The sequence below is a fragment of the Staurois parvus genome, unplaced genomic scaffold (assembly GCF_062004578.1).
Source record: "Staurois parvus isolate SC_StPar_1 unplaced genomic scaffold, SC_StPar_1.0 ptg000013l, whole genome shotgun sequence".
NCBI lineage: Eukaryota > Metazoa > Chordata > Amphibia > Anura > Ranidae > Staurois > Staurois parvus.
In genome coordinates, this window is record NW_028317809.1 from 9,450,265 (window position 1) to 9,475,542 (window position 25,278).

Genomic DNA, 25,278 nt, shown 5'->3' on the forward strand with positions numbered 1-25,278 from the left:
GACTGCCTGGCTGACAGTTTTTCACCTGGCTCCTTGGATTTTTCAATTGAAATTTGTCAGGCTGGGTGTTGCCAACAGGGTCACCCTACTGAGATTTAGAGTGTGATTTGGAAATGTCACTACTGTGCTACTCAATCTTTTTGCTGGAGGCTCTGATATGAGGAAGATGGCCACCTCCTTACAGAGACATTGAACAAGGCATTGTTAGTCAGGGAGACATGTGACTAATATTTTGCCCCCAGCTTTCCATTTTATGTAAAACTTTCCAGAGTTCAGTTCTTTAAAGCTGGCCATACAATGGAGTCCTCCTTATATCAGAGTCCCCCCTTACATCAGAGACACCCTTACATCTGAATCCCCCCTTCCATCAGACTCCCCCTTCCATCAGAGTCCCCCTAACATCAGATTTGGGCCATGGGCCGTAGTTTGGAGACCCCGGGTATAATGAGATGATAAACAAGCCTAGTGTACATTTTGGCTGTTAGTGAAAGAACGTACAATTATCCTTTAAGTACCACTGTAGAAAGTCAAGAGAAAAAAAAAAATCAACACAAGCGCTCAAGTCTGTGAGCATCCCAGGACCACAGAAACAGTCACTCGCTGAGGTGCAGCCCTCTAAAGATCGGGGAATCTTGATAATACTGGAAGAAAGCAAAACAGGGGTGCACTCTCCTCGTGCGAGAGTGCGCAGTCATGAGATGTGGTGGCTGCATTTGTTTTCTTTTTTCAGGCTTTTTTTCCATTTATTTTCACCTGGTGATCCACCCTGTAACACTTCCAGTCCCTTCATGTCTACATTTCCCCATTGTATTTATGGGGGGCAGCCATGGTTGTCACACAGGCTGGGCTTCAAATATGTCTGACTTTGATCCCTAGTAAATGGTGGATTCATGGGAGTATTGTTTTACTTAAGAAAGATAAGGTTTTATGCTTTCTTTTCAAATCACAGAAAACAAATTCAGCTACCGCATCTAAGGACTGATAAGCCATAATATATTCAGTACAGTCCTTGGGATGGCTGGCGAGGGGACAGACTAGCCATTTCCTTGTGCAAAGTGTCATTCTGGCGCTGGCACTTTGAACATGGCACTTTGACTAAGGCAAGTACAAGCATTAGTGCTCTACCCCAAGTAGTCTGCAAGCTCTCTTTCCTCTATCACCTCTTACCCTCAGCCTGCCTTTGTTATTTCTCCTCTCCTCAACATGCTCTTGCTAGCTTACTTTGTTGCCATAATGCCCTCTTTCCTCAAGCTCTCTCTTCTTTACCCCCCTTCCCCACCCTACAACCTGTACATATCACCCTCACTTCTGCCCACTCAATATCATTGCACTTATCATGTCCTGCTCTCTCTTAGCCCACATATTGTCACTGCTCCAAAATCAATGCGGCATTTGCCTTCATATAAATCCCACTTCCATCTCACCCCCTCCCCCTATTACTACTAACTTCCGGAGACATCACCCCTAACCCTGGATCTCTGGACGCACTAGTTCCTCTCTCTACACGCAGATCCAGGCCTGCCAGGTCTGTCACAACCATGGCAAACAGATGACACCAGATGTCTCAAGAGATGCAGCCATGCTCTTGAGCGAGCCTGGCATAAAACAAAATCCCTGAAAGACTTTACCATCTACAAATCTGCCCTTTTCAAATACAACTCTGGCCTCCACGCTGCTAAGCAAATCTACTATAACACTCTCATCAAAACCCTCTCATCCAATCCTCGTCAACTCTTTTGTACCCTTAATTCCTTACTCCACCACCCACTGCCTCCACCCACAAACTTACTTACTGCACAGGAGATTGCCAATCACTTCAAGAACAGGATCGACACAATTCGAGATGAGATCTCCAGTGTCAAGCTTCCTCCTCCAACCAAACATCCAGGCCCAGCACCGCACTCTCCTCTATGACCCTTTTACCACCGAGGAAGTTACCAAACTCCTTTCCAAGGTTCACTTTACCACCTGTCCCCTGGACCCCGTCCCTTCACGATTATTACAGCCTCCTTCCTCCTCTATCCTAAACACTCTAACCTACATCTTCAACCTCTCAGTCTCCATGGGCACCTTTCCCTCCCCGCTCAAACATGCACTGGTTACTTTCATACTTAAAAAACCCTCGCTGGACCCCACCTGTCTGAATAACGTAAGACCCTTCTCCCTGCTCCCGTTACCCTCCAAGCTTCTCGAGAGCCTTGTTCACAACTGTATGAATTGCTATCTCACCGACAGCAACCTTCTTGATCCCCTACAGTCTGGCCTCTGGTCACAGCATTCCACTGAAACTTCCCTACTAAAACTCACTAACGACCTACTAACTGCTAAAACCAATGGCCATTACTCCATACTCATACTCCTAGACCTTTCTGCTGCCTTTGACACAGTCAACCACCTGCTCCTCCTCAGTAAACTCCATCACCAACCTCATCCGCAAATATCGCCAAAATCTCCTGCTCCGCTCTTCTCAAGACATATTCCTCTTTAGCTCCCTCGTCACCTCCTGCCACGCTCGCCTCCAGGACTTCTCTAGAGCCTCACCCATCCTCTGGAACTCCCTACCACAGTATGTCCGGTCAGCCCCCACTCTGCCTTTAGGCGATCTTTGAAAGCTCACTAAATCAGGCAAGCCTACCCCACCTTCACCTAAGAACTGTACTTGAATCACCTCCACCAGAACATCCCCCGCAGCTATCACCTTTTGTACCACCTCCCCCTTCCCTTAGATTTTAAATTCCACAAGCAGGGCCCTCATATTCCTTCTGTACTGAAATGTATTGTAATTTTACTGTCTCCCTTATGTTGTAAAGTGTTGCACAAACTGTTGGGGCTATATAAATCCTATATAATAATAATATATTACATATTTAGGTCTGGGTTTGGGTTTAGTTACACTTCTTTTTTTCTCCTCATCATAGTTAGTATTTCTCATGGGCTGTTCAGCAATAGATTCCAGAGGATTAGCATTTGCAAACTCAGACATTTTACCTGCACAGCCGTCGTATCAAATCTTCTGGACGTCTTGATATTTTTCTATGAAAATCCACTTTCTCAATGCCTTGGAGAATTAAATTGTAGACCATCATCTGGTCTGGCCCAGTAAAAGGAGGGCTGGAGAGAAATATGCCAGATATGTTATGTTACACATATTATACATGAAAAATAATCCTCCCAAAGATATATATAATAACAAAAACAGAGCAGTGTTGTTAATATTTCAACTCAGCTGCAGAAACATGTAAAGAAAACACTTTTTCTCAGTCACCATGGAAAATGAAACTAAACAAAGAAAACTTACAGCTAATATAATGTTTATTGTTGGAAATCTGCACATGGCTTCCCATGAAAACTGTCTTCTACAATGTAATGCAGACTTCTCCAACAAGGAAACCTTCCAAGTTTCCCTATAGAGAGATACTAATTAAAGATGTTTCTACCACTTTTCTTCAGATGGTCATGCCATTAATATATATGTAAACCCAACCACTAAATTCTCATTCAGGCCTTAAAGCAGCCCTGTCGTAATTGTAATAATATGAGAAAAATACAACCTATAAAAAAAGGTCTGTACTTACCTTTCCTGCGGGAAGGTGTGTTCCCTAGTTAGTAATGGTTGGAGGAAGGAACACAGTTAAGAACACACTGGGGGGAATTTATAAAAGGCATCGTGAACACCCTTTAGAATTCCTTTGGGATGCTGCATCGAAATTGATGGGATTGTCCATACTGGTTACAGTGTCCATACTGCTCCCTCCCTCCCTCCCTGGCCGCCCATGGCTGAGGTATTGTGTAGTAGGGGTGAATGGAGACTGGTGGTAAACTGAGAGACTAGTTCCCTATCATGCCTGTCTTGCTGTTTTGTTGACAGTGCATGGCAGTCCAATGGCGGTTTCTGAATCTGCCCTCTGCCATGAGCCGTCAATCAAAAATAAGGCAGACCTGATAGTGTATTTTCTGAAGGTTTTGCAAAGGATACCTTTCATTATGCAACCTAAGAGTGTTGACCATCCTTATACTCATGGGAAGTCCTTTTCATCTGATCTGTTTACAATTACACACATTCAATGTAATAAAATACAACTTTCTCTCATCCTTATACTTACTTGCTCTTCCTCCCTTTCCTTGAAAACTGCAGTTTAAGGTAAACTGGGGACAAAGCAGTTGTACCAGTTTATCCTTGATTGTCCTCACTTTCCTTGAAAAACACAGTCTAGGGTAAATCGGGGACAAAGCACACTCACATCTTTGTTTCTGGCTTTTCAGGAACTCATCTGGAGAGCTATGGAGTAGAGCTTCTTCATTTAACAAAGTGAATGTTCTCTTAATAAATTGGACAAAGTTGTGTCCGTTTTAATATTTCAACCATGTGCAAGTAAAAGTTTATTTATTTAGTTCCCATGTCACATAACTGTATATTTAATGTGAACATAGCTTCACCATATTTACTTAGGTCAATAAATATGCATTTTGTCAAGTGAACATGTTTTACTTCTTTAGTTAATAAACCCTAATATAATTATTGGGAGATTCCCATGCCATAGTTTCCACACTCTGATCAGTTATTTCATGAATTAATTTTGAAAAAAGTTTGGAATGTTCAGAACGTGGTCTGCAAATGATTCACACATTGCTACAGGTTGCAGCATATGTACTTTACACCAATTTACAAAATAAACTTTTTGGCAATAATAGGAGGCAGTTGTATAGTCACAATTGAACATGAAAGCAGATGCCACATAATTAACAAGTTATTGAAGAGCACATAAATGTTTATGGAAGATGAAATTATTTAGTCTTCTAATTTTTAACAAGGAACAAACTGACACCCACAGGCTATATAACATAATTAAAAGGCTGAATTCAAAAAGATTTTCACAAGGATAATTTTTTTTCTAGCCATGTTTTTCTAGCCATGTAATTCAAATCTCATTGGACTCAGCTAAAACAACTGTTGTTGTTTTTATATCAAGTATTAGTATTTGATGTGTTAACTTTGTGAATTGAGCCTCTTGACTCTTTGCAAATAAAATTTTAACCTCCCTGGCGGTATGATTATTTCAGATTTTTGGTGCTGAAAGCGAAACCATTATTTTAAATAAATAAATAAAAGGAATGCGCTAATTGAGTAAATAATACAAAGTGAATATAAGAAAGAATATATAAAATAAAAAAATATTAAAATAAAAAAATTATGCAAAAAAAGTGTCCATAAATAATGTCCAAAAAGATTTTTAATTAATATCCACACTGTTGGAACCACCACCAAAAAAATGTTTTTAAATCACCCAACCGAGCGCACAAAATGAACAAATACCTTTTTGCTCTGGGCAATATATAACAAATCAATTCTCAGATACAATACTGTGTAAATCAACGAACGAATTTTCCTCCAATGAAAAATATTACTGTGTGAATCAACGAACGAATTTTCCTCAGATGAAAAACCGCCATTCAAGGATATAGCAAGGATATATCGCAATCCGATTCTTAGATGCGAGAAACGAACAAATTTTCCTCAGATGAAGCTCCACCATTCAAGGGTGTAGGTAATTTCCAGGAATGTTTCTCACAACTCTTTCGTATATTTCCATACCATAGGGACCATGTTTAAAGGTAAGAAAAAAGAATCATGGTTCAGCAAGTTTTAAAATTATAACAAACTTTTTAATGAACGAATAAAACTCACAAGTCAGGTGTCTCCACCGACACCAGTTTTACAAGCATGTGTTTAGGCAATCGTGCACGAACGTATCTTCGTTTGCTCTGGATCTCCTCCTCTCACATCCAAAGAATGTCTCAGACGTCAGCATCCAGCAGGCCACGCCCTACGCGTTTCGTCACCAACGACGTCCTCACGGGTGGTGGTTTTTCATCTGAGGAAAATTTGTTCGTTGATTCACACAGTAATATTTTTCACTGGAGGAAAATTTGTTCATTGATTTACACAATATTGTATCCAAGAATTGATTTGTTATATATTGCCCAGAGGAAAAAGGTATTTGTTAATTTTTTGAGCTCGGTTGGGTGATTTAAAAACATTTTTTTGGTGGTGGTTCCAACACAGTGTGTTTTCTTAAAACACTTTGGAACCATTATTTTGCATGGAAATATGTAGTTTTTTTATTGTAGGCCTGTCATTTTTAGGAATAACTCACTGAAATCTGTCCGAACAAGAGTCTAGTAAACATTCCGGATATGATAAAACTTGAAACACGAAATCATAAATTATAATTTAATAATCATAAAAAGTAATAGTATAATAATAATAAATTGAATTCAATAATATAATCAAACCAAAAACACTGACATTTGAAATATAGGGCCAAGTTCGCACATCGCTGAGCAAAGTTGCAGAATCGTTTTCAGTGTCTGATGATGAATTTCCCCACAAATCATCACTCAATTCTGCAAGTGGTCCTGATTTACTATCGCTGTTCTCTAGCCGATCTTAAACCGATTTTGACCTAAAAGGTACGCTTTTTGGACGCCATGGACTTTTCCCAGTTTCCAGGCAGAAAGAACAGTCAAAATGCAGGCAGGGCACAGGACAAGCAGTAGGGACAAAATGTATGTGAAATGCTTTGAAACAGCAATGTTTTGCTATGTAATAATCGTTTTAAAAAAAATGAAATTTTTTAAAACTTTCAAATTTGCCACCAGTTACAGCCCCCGTACGTCCCGACGTCACAGGGACCGGAATACGGAAGCCGGATGCTGGCATCAGCTGGAGGAGATGGCCAGGGGCGCTGCAGGGGACACATCACGGGAGCGAAGGACAAGGTAAGCCCTGCAGGGAATCTCTGAGCAACACCTCATGGTAAGCCCGAGTGTAGCTCGGGGTTACCACTTTTGGTACTGAAACTTCGCAAAAAAAGCTAAAAAAAAAAAATGTGGCCCCTGCAGTACAAGGTCATATTTTGCTAGTATGCATCACTACTAGCATATTATAACAGACTTACCTTAAAACAAACCCCCTCCAGAGGCGCTTAGTCACTCCAGTGGGCATGGGTGAGAGTCATGGCTGCGACACAGCTCTCTTAAAGGACGGCATGCTATCCATTGACAGTACAATGCTCATGGATCAGTGATGTCACCAGCTGCTACGCATTGGAATATTTCCTAAATGGTGCATGTTTAGAAGATATATACTTTACCTACAGGTAACCCATATTATAGACTTTCCTGTAATTAATATTGTATACATACAGTAAATCTTTCTGAGTATTTGAGTTTCACCATTTTTCATGATTAATAAGAAGAGCAGATCTTTTAAATGCATCATTAGCTATAAGGACTAGATTTTTTTGGCCTTATTTTACAATTGTGCTTTTCATTTTTTTGATTTGAGGAAAAGTGCGAATAGGTAAAATACAATATGCTGTATTCACAATGCTAACTCATCAGGATATACATTCTTTTTTTTTAAAAAAGTGTCAGGTATTTTTAGTTGAGCCAAATAAAATTGGAAAATTACAGCAAAAATTACAAGCTTCTAACATGAGGTGTCCTTGTATTTGCTTACCACCAACATGTTATGCAGTGCTTTTACTTAGAACAATTTATACAAGGGAGTCCTAAAGGGGAAGTTGTTAACATCCATTCCTCTTTCCTTGTGTTACCTGTCCTTTATGTGGTAGATTTCTGTGAAGCGTCAACATAGTATTGTGTGGCGTAGTTGAGAAAAGACCTGGAGGTTGAAAGAACATGTCTTTGGTCTCTACAAAGGGTGGGTGAATAAGAAGTCACCATTTTTCTGGTGGATAGGTCCCCCAAACCAAGGATGTATAACACCGTTGGCTGTGCTTCAATCAGCATCATCAAGCATGCCTTCTCTATGGAGTTGAGGCAAGGTGGAAGAGAAGTTGGCCCTCTAACAGAGTACTACGAGGAAGTGTTCCTGTGGAAACTGCAGTGATGTGAGAACGATTCTTGAACTTTGAAAAGGAGAATTGCTATTGTTAATTCTGTGAAAAATAACACTTCAATAAAGACATTTCAAAAGTTAACTACAATTATGTGGAAATTGATGGCTCCTTATATTCCATAAAAGATATTGTGAATGCTTCAGTAGGTAAAGAGGATTGATCCTGGCTACAAAGGGGTTAAGAGTGCAGAGTCAGTGGAGATCTCAGAAGAAGCAGCTGGGTCAAGAGAACCTGATGCAGAGTCAACCAAATCTGGTAGTCTTTGCACTGGGAATGAGAGGTTTCCCTGCTGCGCCTTCATAAAAGCACAGGTAGACTGGGAAATGGCTCATGGGTTTCCATGGCTGCTGGGATCCTGTCTCAAGAAGAAAGGAAGCAAAAGTCAGGCACACAAAGAAGGGAGTGTAGCCCAAAAGTCTGTGAGAAATAATCTGTGAAGCTGTGGTACTTGTGGATCAGCATCCGAAAATTAATTCCCACTTTGCCATGGTTGCCACTAGAGAAGGCTTTCTCTGTGTTGTACAGTCATTGCACAAATCAAACAAACCACATGCTACAATTTGGCATCGCTTTAGACAGGATGGAGCAAACATGTGCAAAAGCTGAGACATGCTAAATGAATAATTTAAGCACAGGAAAGATATTGGCCAAGACAGTGGTGTTTGATGCTGGTCATTGCTTTGTGCTCCAGTAGAGTCAAGCACTGGACCCGTTCAAGCCTGTTGAGCTGACCTTGTAAGTTTGCCCTTCCTGTGTCCACATAACACCAAAAATACAACCGTGTAGTCAATGAAGCCCTGCAAAGTGTTTCTGTTTAAAGCCTAAGTTAAGCCTAAATTAAAAACATAAAAATCAACAAGGTTCATAACTTACTTTTATTTTGATGTGTCCCTTGTGCTGAATCTTTTTGTTTTAGGAGAAACCTTGATCTGTTCAAGACCCCTAACCCCCGACGCAATCTTCCAGAGCAGCGGGGGTTAATATACCAGGAACTCTTATCAAGACAGCTCAACTATGCTTGCACTTTCCTGCCTGATCCATGATTCTTAGAAGCCATGATACAGCTTCTATGAGAGACACAGGACCTAGGAATGGAGGAAGTGGAGTTATCAATCATCTGCCCATCTCCAATTTAGGGATTCTGTGCCATCCATAGTGGTGATATCATGGCTTCTATGAAAGGTAGATCTAGCAGAAAAGAGTGGTCATAGTCAAGCTCTCTTGATTACAGCACCGGAAGAGAACAGCAGCGGGGGAGTGGTATCTTAGACTAGAGCAAGACCAAAGTTTGGAAATGCCTAAGGAACCTGCAATGCAAATCACGGTAGTCTCTGAGCAATTACAAACCACCATCTATAGAGGGGTTAGGGTAGTATCAATGATCTCCTCAATGTTTTCCAAGAATTGTCTAGATTTTACACCCAAGCTGGCTTACCGGACTTCAAGAGGGAGGCCCTAACTTTCAGGGTTGAGCCTTGCCAGTTCCAGCATGTTAAGTTTACCCCAAGGATGAACATCATTTTCACAGACAGCCTCTGCAAGTGTTCCTTGGCAGCATATTTTTGATCATGGATTTTCTTTCATCAGCTCAGTTGCTCTTTTGGCCTGCTTGTCATTGGCTTTTTTGGGAGGTGTATGCCTAACTTTTGTTTCTATTACTATGGCAATAGAGGGGAAAAGTGAACATAAGCAATGTGAGTGTCAGGAATGGACTGGCCAGCAATGGTGGGACTCACCTGCCTTTTGATCTGCAGTACCAGGGCTGGCCAGCGGGTGCTCCCAGCAATCAGAGACTCAACCTTTCAGCCAGCTAACACCTGGAACTTATTATACTGGTGTATTTAAGGGATGGCCAGACCTGCAGACTCTGCCTTGGTGTTGTGTTTGTCCTGGGCCCTGTATCTGTCCTGCATCCTGTTTCTGTTCCTTTGCTGACCCTGCCTGATCTGAACTGCTGCTGACTTCTCCTGCTCTGATCCCGGCTCGCTCCTGACCATCCCTCTGCCTGACACTCTGTACCACGCTGCTTGCTACCTGTTCTGATCCCTGGCTTGTGACCCTGACCATCCCTCTGCCTGACCCTCTGTACTACGCTGCTTGCTACCTGCTGAACCTGGCCTGTGACCCCGACCAATCTCCGCTTGCTCCCCCTGTACCTACCTGCCCTATTGATATTGACCCGGCCTGCCTGATGACGCTTGCTTGTATGTACTGTTATCTGTGGGTGGTTGGTTTGGTTTGTTTGCACTGTATTATGTTTTATTATTGCACTGCGTTTATGTTTGTATTGTTAGTGTTAATAAATTATATTGTTTATCACATATCTGAAGTCTGCGTTTCCCTGCGTCAGTCACACACCTCTGGTCATACACGGGAGCCCTGACAGTGAGATGCTTTTGGTGCATACTATTTTTGCACAACAGTGCAGTGGTCTGAAACAACATCTTCAAGAACAGTTCAGCGACATGTAAAGTACTTTGAGCAATCCAAATTTAAAAAAGTCTTGCTTTCAACACAATAAAAAAACATATACCCCAATAAAATAGAAAAAAAATAGACTTTGATATTGATGAGACAGCAGAAGGAAAGAACTGTCCACCCTTAAAATAAAGCACAAAGTAAAATTAAATAAAAAGGAACCAGTAAAAAGACCACCAAGCTAGCAGGCAACAACACTTGGTAAAGCAGACCCTACCCAGCCCTTAATGCCGCCACTGTCAGCATGCCTCTTTGAGCCTGTCATTTTCCTCACTGAGGCACACTGACAAATATCCATGTGGAACTGGACAGAGAGAGCCTAAGTAGCTGATCGGTGCAGCGGCAGAGCTTGACTCTGGTGGGAGAACATTTGCTAGGAGACTCTGATACCTGGCCAAGTTCTTCCTGTGTTAGAACCTGCATGAGTTCCACACCTGTTCTTCACTTCATTGAACTCAATAGGGGGGTTTGACAAGCAGTGTTGAACTTAAAAGTGCTTACAGCTGGGTTGGCAGTAAAACTGTAGTTCAGCTGCCTGTTTATACCACCCCTGACCACCCATATGAAAGAAACCTATTTCATTATTATTATACAGGATTTATATAGCATCAACAGTTTGCTAAGCCCTTTACAATATAAAGGGATACAATACAGCAACAATAAAGTTCAATTTCATGAGCATTTGTACCTATTATTCCCAATCCCAGGTATTTGTTTTCTGTATGTTTACGTACTTATGCACCTTCCGAGGTCCAAAATGAATACTGAGCAGAATTAAGTTCAATCCCTCCAAAACAGTCCCTGTTTTTCATGTGACCCCTTGGGAAAATAAATTGACCACCCCTGTGTTAAAGCAACAGTAGTCCTACCAAGGGGTTATGTGAAGAAACCTGTGAACACAGAGGGAGCACACAAGTCAATACAGCTCCCCCTTTTTTAGTGAAAGGGATGATTTATCAAATTCCCCCCAGTACTGGCCTTTCTAAGCCTGCGCATCATGGGTCATCAAAGCTATGAGGTGCCATATGGTTTTAAAAAGGTCCCACCTGGCAAAACTGCACATAAATTTGCAAGTGAATGTAATCCAAATAATTGATTAAGCCATCATTTAAAAATTCACCTCCATATGTTTTCACTGGTGCCATCTAAATTTCCCCCAAATGCCGTGTACACATGTATTCTCCAATAAATTATATTAAACAATTGGCCCTGTCACCTTTATGAGATGGAAAACTAAAATTAATTTCTAAGTCCTCATGCATACTTGACGTTTTTACAGCAGCTGTTTCTGGCTTTTGTTTTTTTTTCTACATTGGTAAACCCCCCAGCATGTTATCCTATGTGTCCATGCACACATGGACTGTAATCAACATTTTTAGACAGGAACCCCAGAACTAGTGGGTTTCTAGAGGAGTTTCTTAGCTGTAAAAATGCTCTGACGCTGAAAAACGTGGCAAAATGTGGTAAACCACCACAAACCGGCTTTTTTGGATTTTTTTTGACCAAAAAAAATTTAATTTGGAAAAAAAAACCTGAACTAGTGGGTTTCTAGAGGATTTTTTAGCTGTAAAAACGTTCTGATGCTCAAAAACGTGGTAAACTGACACAAACCGGCTTTTTTGGATTTTTTTTGACCAAAAAAAATTAAATTTTTGGCAAAAAAATGCAAACACGGGAAAACACTGCTAAACACGGCAAAACACTAATGCAAAAACACTAATAAAAGCTGAAAAAGTCAAGTTTTTAACATGACTTTGCACAGCTAAGGTTACCAGCGTTATCAAACCGGCCAGTGTACAAGAGGGCTAAAGATGCCATGATACGCACGACTACACAGCAGCAAACACTTATATGTATTAATTTACAAAACAATTAAATAAAATATTATAATGCCACTTACCTTCCTGAAAGAAGTTCATACAATAATATGCCAAGTGACCAGAAATCGACACTGAAACTGTGGCCCCTATTTAAAATGACTTCTGGAGCAACATATTCTGGTGTCCCACAGAACGTCCATGTTTTTTGGCCAGAAAAGAGCTTCTTAGCAAATCCAAAATCAACCTAAGGCGTGAAATATATACAGCAAGTGTTCTGAATTAGCCTTTTTTGTCTTTTATCAGGAATTCCTGTAAGCCATCTGGCATACTGAGGATAAAAACTAGATTAGTGCTCTGTGTGAGATTTCAAAGGGTAGCTGCATGATGTCCACATACTATCTTAACAAATTCTGCTGTTCTCTAAGCATAATTCAAGTTACAGTGCAGGACACTTGCTGTGCTACATTGTTACTTACATGTGTCATCTTTAAACAAGGCTTCTTTCTTCAAGAATTTATATGTATTCAAGAGGGTCAGTATATAACATTTCCCCTTTCTTCAACATGTGTAGAAGAAATGCATAATATATGCAGGTACTTCACTACTAATTGTGGTGAGATGGAAGAGGGAAAAGATTTAAAGCAGACCTTGCAGTAAAAACATAACCCCTCCGTAAAATAATGTGCAAGAAAAAATAAAAAGATGCCATTCTGGCTTTCAGCCTGTCAGAAATCCTGTGGGATCCTGGAAAAAATTGTGTATCCGAAGTCTCATGAGAATGTGCTCCTGCACGCTTGCCTCGTCATTACTCCACCTTTCCTGGGATGCATATCTCATGACACTGCGTAGGAGTGCTTTCTTGCAAAATCTGATATCTTCAACTTTCCCAAGACTCTAACAAACTTTATTAAACTTTTTTCTTATTTATTTCTTTATTGACTTTTGTTAATAAGCGATATTATTCACCATTTTTTGAGCACTATCAGCAGCTGGGTATCACTTACTGGGCATGCAACTTCTTTACACAGGCGTACCTCAGTTTACGAATGTAATGCATTCTGCGAGACTTTACGTATTGCCAAAAATTTGTAAACTGAAAAGTGGTTTCCCATAGGAATGTATTGAAAACCAAGTAATCCATTCCGGGAGGTCAGAAAAAAAGTAAGAAAAAAGTATTTTATCTGTTCAAAACTCTTTATAAAGTGCACTTTAAAGACATAAATACTGTACAGGGACATGATTAAAAATTAATTTGTAAATGCATTGAAAACCAATTAATCCGTTCCGGAGGTCAGAAAAAAGTAAAAAAAAGTCTTATCTGATCAAAACTCTTTATAAAGTGCACTTTAAAGGCATAGTACTGTACAGGGACATGATTTAAAAAAAATGTATAAATGCACTGAAAACCAATTAATCCGTTTGTATTGCGAAAAAAATTAGTAAACCGAGGCATTATTTTCAATGGATTTTTATTCGTAAACCGAAAATTACGTTATATGAGGCATTCGTATACCAAGGTACGCCTGTATTTTAATTTTTTCTGTGTTCCAGTTTAAACTGCTGCCATGACCACTGCTCTAGGTTTATTGTTTAAGGTGGCTCCTTTCTCCTGCAGCATTGTATGGATCCACTCTTTCATGCAAAGACTAGACTTGTTTCTCCTCACATTGTGTGCATCAATAGAAACACACAGCCCCATAGACTAGGATAGCAGGACACTCTTCTGCTTCACTCTCTTCCTCCTTTCATCAAGCTAATAGACTGACTGCGAACTGCACTGCCCATGATTAACTTTTTCGTCTGAAATCCAGATTTTCAGGGGAGCAGTACTGAGAGATCAGGTGCCATTAAGATTGAAATTTGTAAGTTGCAAGTCTGGCAATCATAGGCGATCACTTTGTGCCTCTGAACTTTAACCAGTCCCTGTTAGAACCGTGACTGAGTCTATTAGGTGTAGCAGGATATATCTCATCATAGAGTAAATACCTGCTAAATTGACCTTGGGAGTCCCCTTTCCCTCCTCTCTCCTTCTTTCTTTCCTTCCTCACTTTTCTATACTCTTTCTCTTGCTCTAAATTTATCACTTGTGTACATCAGCCTACACTCCATGTGTTGTACCTTGGTGCATTTAAGCGCCATTTTCTCATGAAGTGGAGCTACCTCCTTCAAGCCTTGATGATTGTTATACTATATGCTGCTCCAAGTGTTACAGTTAATGTTGCTGACTACTGGAATTTGTTATTTGTTAGCACTTAAACTGTTATGAGAGTGTATAGCAATGCTGACAGATTGTCTTGGATGATGTCTGTACCGTTTTATTTCTCTAATAAAAATATTGAACAAGAAATTTGTAAGTTGCAAGTGCTGGGGTAAGAATTTTAAAGTGATTCTAAAGGAAGAAGGCTCTTTACCTTCATGCATTCTATCATGGATACTTTGCGCAAAGCCATTGTACAGAGCAGGTAAGTATACCATGTTTGTTATTTGTTTGTTTTTTTAATTGCAACTTTTAGAATCACTTTAACCACTTGCCCACTACCCTATAGTAGAAATACTGCTACAGGGTGGCAAGGCTGCGCAAAATCATGTATATATACATGATTTGCATTTCCGGGTAGGGGTGCATGCGCGCACTCCACCCTACCACCCTGCCTCCATTGGCAGCTACGGATGTCAATCACTGGGTCCCAGCCAGAGATTCCCCGCCAGCACCCGGCGATTGCCAAGAAAAACTGACAAGGGAGAGACCTGTGTGTAATCAACACGGGTCTCTCTCCTGCCAGCAAGAACATGCTGCTGTGTATTTCTCTGCAAGCATGTTTCCTTAGTAAAACACACAGAGCACATGATGTAAAACAGCACACAGCACAAAGTTAACCGATTGATCTCCCCAGATGTTAAACCCTTCCTGCCCAGTGTCATTAGTACAGTGTCAGTGCTTTTCATTAGCTGTATTAGTGTTATTGGGATGTCAGTGGCAGTTAGTCAGTTCCTACCCAGTGTCAGAATGACCATCGCTGATCATTACTAGTATAAAAAAAATTAAAATTCCAGTATATATACCACCATTTGTAGACGCTATAACTTTCACGTAAACCAATTAATTTACATGTATTGGGATTTGTTTTAGAAAAGACATGTAACAGAATACATTTTGACCTAAACTTATGAAAAAATTTGATTTTTTTAATTTTTTTACTGGATATGTTTTATAGCAAAAAGAAAAAAAATATTGTTTTTTTTTCAAAATTGTCAGTCTTTTTTTGTTTATAGTGCAAAAAATAAAAATGCAGAGGTGATCAAATACAACCAAAAAAAAGTTCTATTTGTAAGAAAAAAGGACATAAATTTAATTTATGAACAGCGTTGCATGACCGCACAATTGTCACTTAAAATAACACAGTGCCATATTGCAAAAAATGGCCTAGTCAGGAAGAGGGGTAAATCCTCTGGAGGGTTTCTGCTTTATTATTATTTCTATTTTTTTCAACCATTAATATTTTACCTTTTTTCTAATTTACTCATTTTGTATATTTTTTTCTTAGTATCTCATTTAAAACTACACAAAATCTAAACAGGTCTTTGTACCAAAAATTCAGTGACATTATAAAGATACATTTCGAATAATATTTATACTTTTTATCTACAGTAACACATTTTTTTACAATTAGCAATGATTAAATTAGAAAAAAGGAAGTTTTTTAGGTTTTGTTTACACTTTTAGTCTATAAATTACGTAGAAAATAAAAACATTATTACCACCAGAGAAAGCCTTGTTAGTCCTGAAAAAGCAATAAATGTATTTCTTTGTTATTTTAAAAAATTATAGTTATCGCCAAATAAACAGAACTCTTCAAGAAATGTAAACATTGTTCTGATCCATAAGGGGTATACAGGTGTGAAAGATAAAGTGATTGGATTGCTCACATCACTGTTTATTTAATCTCTACATTCAAATATTCAGAAATAAAACTTACCAGTTTTACATAGCCTTCTGAGTCTAGAAGTAGATTTTCTGGCTTTAGATCTCTATACATGACACCTATGCAATGCAGATACTCAAAAGCCTCAGTCACGCATCCAATGCAAAACTTAGCAGTCATTTCATCGAAGCTGCCTCTGGGAACAAAGTCAACATTTATTTTCAAGTGTTTTCAGTTTTAATCATCATTTTGACATTACACATGTGCCACATGAAGTTCTTAAACATTTCAGTTTCTAGTGCCCACACAGTGATTATGCCAAATGTAATTTTCAGCCATATCCAAGAAATGATTAATTTAATCCACAAATTAAATGAAATGAAATTTTAAAAGAACTCTTTGATAATTTCCAAGTGCTTTGGGACTTCTTGAAAAAGTCACTTAAGGCCTCTTAAGTATTTTTTTTTTTACAACTGAAAGGAAAATGTTTGTGAAATTAATGTTTTATTATTATTTTTTTTTGGTTGTACTTTGTAGCCTAATAACATGCCTTCACACATACCTTTTGGTATATTTGGCCTGCTGAATACAAAAATGGCACCAATGTTTTCCTATTAGCTCTAGTTTTTGAGATACAGCATAAATGCCATATACCACTCTTCACTCTGGTCACCTGTCAAAAATCAGTATATTTTAAAGTAATGTTTTATTTAATGTCCTTGTAGCATGAAAGAAACCATAATCGCTATGGTGCTCGGTCTGAAAAAATTAAACAATATGAGTGGCATATACACAGATCTCCTATATTATCATAACTATAATACAATTAATAATTTACACTTTAGAATATAATATTTCCAATTTAAAATTTCAGTTGGAAGAAAACAAATTCACTATATCTGCAAACACACAAACTAGGTAACAAAGAACAAGTTTATCAGCAAGATCTTTTCATAAACTGACTACAAGTTCTATAAATTTGACCATTTCAAAGACACTAGCTGATGCACAGAGCTGAAGCAGCCTATCCACTGCAATTTTGTGAATCAGTACCACAAACAACCCCAAGAATAGGTCTAAAAAGCAAGGCACCATGATAAAAGGTTTTTTTTTGTAGGGCTGTGTAATCAATGCCAATGTTCTTTAAAGCCAGGAATAGAAAAAACTGATTTGATTTAATGTATTATTTTTCAGTTTACATTTAAAGTGTAACTAAAGGCAAAACTTTTTTTCAGCTTTTTCAGGATAGAGTGGAGAGGGATTACAACACCTGTTAGTTTTTATTGCTGTCTGCACCCCATTGTTCAGATTTACCCTCTATTTGTCTGGTTTACTGTTATAATGGAAGGTGAAAGTAAAAGAAAAGAAAAAATTGGGTTGTCACCAAAACAGAACTAGAGGAGAAATTTTCCAATGGGGACACTAGTTCTGGTTACCCTGGTGGCAGCCCAGAATTCCCTCACTTTGGAGTGATTTCCTCTCATTTCCTGTTTTGGCTGTGGGACAGGAAGTGGAGGGAAATCTCCCAAATGGGACACAGGTGGCAAAAAAACAAAAAACTGACAGGGGTTATAACCCTCCCTTACTCTATTCAAAATTAAAAAAAAAAAGTTTTGCCTTTAGTTACACTTTAATGGATTCTTCAATGAAACCCTACAGTTTTATGCTAGGTTTAAACCTTATTTATTGCATTGTACATACATAAAAGTGAACACAATGGGCAAAAAACAAAAGTGAAAACAATGGGCAAAATATAAGATTTAGAACAATGTAAAAAAGTACAAAACCCTAAATGGTTCCGAAGCATTTACCTATCTCTTAAGAGACTCCAAAGTTCTCCCCCAAGACAAGCTTCCAGTAGGAGATATACGTATTTTGAATCTTTAAAGGTTCGGTATAATCTGAAAGTATACATTGGCGCATTATTAGCTTCTACTTAAAGAATATTGTTTAGCAGCATAAAAACATACACACAGAAACAAAGTATAGAGAAAAGTGGCACAATGGGGTTGATTTACTAAAGGAAATAGCCTTTTTACTTTGCAGTAGAATTTTCCCTCAGCTTAGTGAATGAGTCAAAGCTCTGTTGACTTCCATCATACAATCATGTGCAAGCAAAATATTCTTCTATTATTTTCTTTGCATGTAATTGGGTATTCTTTGCAAAGTAAATTTTCACCACATCCACTAAGCTAAGAGACAATCTCCTTGCAAAATTACATTTTCCCTGCAAAGTGCCTTTTTGCCTTTAGTAAATCAATCCCATTGTGTGTGATCAACCTCTCAGGGCAGTCTTTTATCATTATATGCCCCTTGCTGCATCTCAGTCAGACTGGAAACAATTGATCACTGACATTAACCCTTTGAGGACCAAGGGACGTATTTGTCCCATGTTTTTAATTGCGTGTATCATCTGATTAAGAACTTAAAACTCTTCTTTTTTTTGGTTTGAGTCAAAATATTAGTTCTTATCAACAAACAACAAATGGATCTAGCTTTTTGCCAATTATTTCATGAAATGACTTAGTTACAGCAACTGAAGTGTACGAACTTTAAAAACATTATGGCCATTAATTACAAGGACATACAGTAGCTTTGTACAAACCTATGCCTTCATACAGTACATGAAGAAAATCAGAAAAATGAAACCACCCTTTCCCATTTACTAGCTCCAGACAAAACTTGTTTTTATAGTCTTGTACAAGGTGTGTGTGTGTGTGAGGGGGGACTATTACTGCTGTCTATGCCCCTATTGGGAAAATTTACCCTCATATCCTGTCCCAGTAAAACTATGTCATAAGGACAGGAGGTGACAGGATCTTTATCTGATGTGGGCAGAGACAGTAGCAGTAAATTTTGGCTGGGGTAGGTCTTTATGTTGAATTTTTCTTATAAGCAATGTACAATTTAAATCATGAATTATAAACATCAAAACATTTTAAGGCTTTTAGAATTATTTTCCTCCATACTAAATACAATCCAAATGCATTTGAAAGTATTCTGCATTTTCCCATTTACACAAGCCCTAATTTTATTTAACATTTTGCCTTTTGTTGAATACTTACTTATTTGAGGTGATGTTGGCAGCTATGAGATGGGATCAATTTAACACAGGGCATTGTTATTGAAGGTGCAGAACTCTATTTGCCCAAAAGACGGCAGCATTCAGTACTTCACCCTGCCAGAGTCTTAATACAAGTGTTCAGAGCATTCTGGGAGATTTAGTCTTGAAGGAGAACTTTCCATACAATAAAGTTGACATCACAGCTACAAGGCCCACAAGCACCAGCCAAGGAAAGGGATTTTATAAAAGAGAAACCAGGAGAGAGAGCTGGGGCAGTTGGAGAGAGATGCGCCAACCAGAAAGGAAGATGGGACAGTTGTGCCATGCTGTGTTTAAGTTGATCAGGTCGGGCTGAACTGCATTCAGTAGGGCCAAGCCAGGGCCCTAAGGACAAACTGATAAGCCAAGTGCCTAGCTGCTGAGAAGATCCAAAGTGGTGTGCTCATTATGCAAAATCACCATGAGCTGAACCTATCCAGGCCACTGCTGCTGTATTACCAACTAGGAGGTCCCCCCACTTTGCAGAGAGAGTGCTCCAGCATTCAGAGACTGCTGCTACAGGAACAGGTGAGAGGATCTCAGACCCATTTAGCATATTTAAATAACTAATGACTCCCCTTTGTAAATCAAACTCAGAGGTATCTTCTCCCTACATTCATCCAGCTTTTCTAAAAGGAGACAAAGTGCTCTTTTGCTGCCCTTACTCACTGGTGGGAGGCAACTCCAAGGCTAAAGACAACTGACACAGCTGTTACCATCCCAGACTGCTGACTTTGTCTATACCACCTTTCCACAATGCACGTGCTGCACAGGAACCTGAACTTAACTCCTCTAAATCCCCTATGCATGGTGCACACCCACTGGCTAAGTATAACCTGTCAACTATATGTTCCTGAACTTTTTGTCCCACAAAACACAACAGCCAACTTTAAAGGGTCCCACTTGAGATGACAGAAACCAACATTCACAACTTTCCAGATTTTATGGCCTACATGGAGGCAGAATTGGGTTGAGAAAAGTGTGTCAGACTCTCAAGGCCAAGCCTAGTCCTTTTGGTCTGAGAGTCCTCAAGTGAGCTAGTTGTTCTTACATATTGTTAACCCTTTCTCATTCACTTGTAACCTAATCTCTTTGGCGGAGGGCTACTGTTTATGCTTAGTACTAATGTACATACCAAAGTCACCCTTAGGGGTACATGGGTTACTATACTGTACCTGTTATCACATTGATTCTTATGTGTCAATGCTGAACTATTGATTTATTATGCTGCTTTTCTACTTTGGTTTGCCAATACAGATTGTTTTTCTTACAGCAACCTCAGTGTGCCATCCCTGTGTCACTACTGGGAGTTCCAAGCTAAGGTATTGTGGTTGTGTCAGTGAGAATGAAGCTCAGGCTAGGGCCAGGGAACAAACAGAGGAACCAAAACTACCAGCTGCTCCTGCGGGGGTAGCGCTACATGAATAAAAAAGCAGTATAGTCTATTCATAAAAGCCATACAAAAACATATTTACAATAATATTCAGTTAAAAAGCATGCAATAATCAATTATTACACAAACACATACTTTACTATAAATGGAGAACTAGCTTCTTCTAGTATATTCTTTTCAGAGTGGATGTGTTCTTGTTGCCTGTTATCCACAATATGCTTCTTCTTAATGCATTTTATAGCAAATGCTATGTTCTCATTTTTTACTTTTACCTAAAAATGTGAGAATATACCAGTATTTTATTTATGAGTTATTATCATGTTACAATTTGTTAATCATCGTAGTCACTGTACTGGAAGATTCAAGAGTACAAAAAAAACATGACTAAGCAAAATTGTATTTTGCATATTTTCCTCCCTCTGAAAATGCTAGTTACCTGGTTGTCATGTTGATATCCTTGCTTCAATACTTTCTAAATCCTTGACATGGAACAGATTAAGGGTTCTGACTTTAAAAGTCAAAGGGAACCTCTGTATGTACAGGAACATTATGCATAGGCTTCTAATGCCCTAAGATTTACACAGGGTGATTACATCATTGCTGTACTACAAGTGTGATATAGTACTTTCCTGTGAATTTTTGTTATTATTGCTTCTTATGTTTTTTTTAAATTGAAGTTTGGAAAGTGGGAGTAAAAGGGAGTGAAATTAAAACACATATACTGTATATTTAGGCTCAATTCACCAAGTAAAAATACCAGGATTAGGATGCTTTTTTTTAAGTACTGGTTATTTTCAACTCCACTGATACACTATATTGCCAAAAGTATTGGGACGCCTGCCTTTACATACACATGAACTTTAATGGCATCCCAGTCTTAGTCTGTAGGGTTTAATATTGAGTTGACCCACCCTTTGCAGATATAACAGCTTCAACTCTTCTGGGAAGGCTGTCCACAAGGTTTAGGAGTGTCTATGGGAATATTTGACCATTCTTCCAGAAGTGCATTTGTGAGGTCAGGCACTGATGTTGGATGAGAAGGCCTGGCTCGCAGTCTCCTCTCTAATTCATCCCAAAGGTGTTCTATTGGGTTGAGGTCAGGACTGTGCAGGCCAGTCCTGTTCCTTTACCCCAAACTCACTCATCCCTGTGTTTATGGACTTTTCTTTGTGCACTGATGTGCAGTCATGTTGGAATAGGAAGGGGACATTCCCAAACTGTTCCCTCAAAGTTGAGAGCATGGAATTGTCCAAAATGTCTTGGTGTGCTGACGCCTTAAGAGTTCCCTTCACTGGAACTAAGGGGCCAAACCCAACCCCTCAAAAACAACCCTATACCATAATCCCCCCTCCACCAAACTTTACACTTGGCACAATGCAGTCAGGCAAGTACCATTCTCCTAGCAACCGCCAAACCCAGACACATCTATCATATTGCTAGACAGAGAAGCATGATTCGTCACTCCAGAAAACACGTCTTCACTGCCCTAGAGTCCAGTGGCGGTGGCTTTGATGCAGCTGCTCAGCCATGGAAATCCAGTCCATGAAGCTCTCTACGCACTGTTGTGCTAATCTGAAGGCCACACGAAGTTTGGAGGTCTTTAGTTATTGACTATTCAGACAGTTGGCGACTTCTGCACACTGTGTGCTTCAGCATGCGCTGACCTCGCTCTGTCATTTTACGTGGCCTAACATTTGGTGGCTGAGATGCTGTTGTTCCCATTTGCTTCCTCTTTCTTATAATACCACTAACAGTTGACTGTGAAATATTTAGTAGCAAGGAAATTTCACAGAGAGACTTATTGCACAGGTGGCAACCTATCACGGTACCATGCTTGAATTCACTGAGCTCCTGAGAGTGATCCATTCTTTCACAAATGTTTGTAGAAGCAATCTGCATGCCTAGGTGCTTGATTTTATACACCTGTGGCAATGCAGGTGATTGGAACACTTCAATCCAATGATTTGGAGGGGTGTGCCAATACTTTTGGCAATACAGTGTATTTGTAAATTACATTTACATGACTGAAAATAGGAAACCTTAAATAAAGCTTTGTCAATTGAGCCTATAATATGACATAAACATGATCAAAGAATTAGCAGACAAGATAAACAACACCCTAAGCCGCAACTGTCCCAGTGATAAAGAACGTCTTACTGTGCCCAGTTTTAGATGGAATATTTGAACACTGAAACCACTGAATGAGTGTCATTAAATGTTAAAAGAGACATCACTGGGGGGAGGAGGGAAATTGCTGTAGGTACAAAGTGGGGGCACCTAGAGGTACCTGCACATGTCTTTAACCTTCCAAACCTCCCAGCACTGTGTTGCTGCTAAGTTCCGCCCCACACATTCCTACTGCTCTATTACTATAATAGGCAGTCTCACTGGTCAATATGAGAAGGTAAGAAGGGGTAGGCAAGTGTCAGTTGGAAAATGTCAAGTGCTGGAATTTTACCTTTTGGAATGGTCTAAGATTCTGTAGTGACAGGAAGGTTTGGGAGGATGCTGAAGGTATAAAAGGCTTATTAGTACTTATTAACTTAACTGTGGCTAGGCAATGGCCAGTTTTTAGAAGAAGCCTGGATACAAAAGTTAAATGCAGTGTAATAAGAGCAGGTATAGAAATATATGTTTTATATTTGTTTTGCTATATTACTATTAATATACCATTTTAAGAAACAAAATCCCTTACAAGTTCCACCCGTCCAAACCCACCAACACCCAGTGTGGTGATAATCTCTAGGTCATTGAATGGTGATGAAGGTGAAAGTCTTGAAACTCTTTCTTTCAACTGTATTGTTTCCAGTGACAATGCTCTGTCAAGTTGTCCTTCTGTGGACTTTCTAAAGAAATAAAGAAAGGTTTTTGTCTATAAGATCAAATGACACTTTCACAGAATATAAATAACATCTTTGTTTTTAGCCTTCCTATTTCAGAGGTAAATATGTACCAAGGAGTCATCACTTGAACCTACAGTATGCTTCAGGCAATTACATTACTCCAAAGGTTTCTTCTTTCTGGATTAAAATTACCCATTGTAAAAAAGTTTAACACATGTTTGTAAATAATAACATACTTAGCTGTTGTTTTAAGTGTGTTTACATTTTGAGAAACTTCAGTATATGAACTATATCATGCTTGAAGCAGGCCCTTAATTTTAATCTAATTAGTTATCCACTAAATGTAAACACTTAAACCCCTGTTTACACTGGGTGAGTCTTTGAAGTCATGCTACCTCAGAGCGATTTCAAAGCCACCGATCGGTGTGATTTCATGTGTGACTTGCTGATATTTGTGCGACTTTATTTACAGATGTCAATGCAAGTTGCACATGAAATCACGCAAAAATAGTGCAGGAACCTTTTTCAAAATCGATGGGACTCAAGTCCCACCAATTTGAATGGTTCCATAGCATCAAATAGGGTGCAACTTGTTATGTGACTTTGATCTGTCAAGTCACATGAGAAGTTGCACCTGGTGTGAACAGGGGGCTAAAGGGTTGTCCCATGCAAAATTGATATTTTAGTTAGAGGTGGAACGTGGTAGACTACTTTAGCCTCTGACTTGGCTTGGATATTCTAACAGAGAGATCTCGCTGCCATAATTCCCAGCTTTTTCTGTCCATCTGTAAGCTCTGGTTGTTCATTCCAGACTTTGTGGCTTCTGCCTCCTGTTGCTTTCTTAATTTAAAAAAAATCAATAAAAAATCCACCTCAAAAAGTGCGCAGTAGGTGTACAGATCCAGGGACTCAAATGCAGGGATACAGTTTACAAAAGATAAATGTTGAATGGTTTATCTCTTTAGATAAAATATCTGTTTTGGGTGGATACAAGCTTTAACGGCGCCATACAGAATCTAAAAAAAGGTTTATTAAATAAAAGCATTCTCCCCTCTAAGTTCTGCAGCTCAGCAATGAAAGAGTTCATTGTTGTATCTAATACACTCTGTGACCAAAAATGTGTGGCCTCCTGACCACCACAGCTATCTGTATGGCAATGTGTATGCATATCCTTCCCAAATATTGAGTACAGGTGTTTCCAGTGAAGGTTACTGTTAATACTACAGCATACATACAGTTGTGACCAAAATTATTCAACCCCCAATGCTGTAAAGGGGTTTAGGGACTATAGTGTACATTTGGAATTGTATTCAGAATCAAATCCTACAAGGACGTTGTAACTACCCAAATGCAACTAAAATGACATCAATTGTTTATGTAATACAGTAGTAAATGGTTCTTATGTGGTTTCTTCATTGCCACAATTATTCAACCCCTTAAAGACTACCACTCTGAAGAACAGAGGTTCATACAGGTGCTTTCCATCAGGTATTGAAAACACCTGTGGATGTCACCGAGCAGCAATCAAGCATAATAAGCACCAATTAGGCAGCTTTAAAATGACTGTGATACTCAGCTCCTTCTAGACATTTACTGGTGTGGTTACAAACATGGTGAAGGCAAGAGAATGGTCCAGGAAGACAAGAGAAGAGGTGATTTCTCTTCACAGGAAGGGCAATGGCTATAAGAAGATTGCAAAGATGTTAAACATACCAAGAGACACCTTAGGAAGCATCATTCGCAAATTCAAGGCAAAGGGCACTGTTGAAACGCTACCTGGTCGTGGCAGAAAG

General features: G+C 39.2%; 1 protein-coding gene across 1 annotated transcript in view; it reads right to left on the reverse strand.

The window, feature by feature from the left end:
* Window positions 1-25,278, reverse strand: part of PRKG2 (protein kinase cGMP-dependent 2) — a 107,828-nt gene that overhangs the window by 15,226 nt on the left and 67,324 nt on the right. Inside the window, exons 10-15 of the mRNA XM_089675511.1 lie at window positions 23,338-23,488; window positions 20,778-20,914; window positions 17,958-18,047; window positions 16,201-16,342; window positions 12,304-12,467; window positions 2,989-3,111 (exon numbers count right to left, since the gene is read on the reverse strand). Coding sequence (XP_089531637.1) covers window positions 2,989-3,111; window positions 12,304-12,467; window positions 16,201-16,342; window positions 17,958-18,047; window positions 20,778-20,914; window positions 23,338-23,488 — 807 coding nt within the window. The remainder of the gene's footprint in view (window positions 1-2,988; window positions 3,112-12,303; window positions 12,468-16,200; window positions 16,343-17,957; window positions 18,048-20,777; window positions 20,915-23,337; window positions 23,489-25,278) is intronic.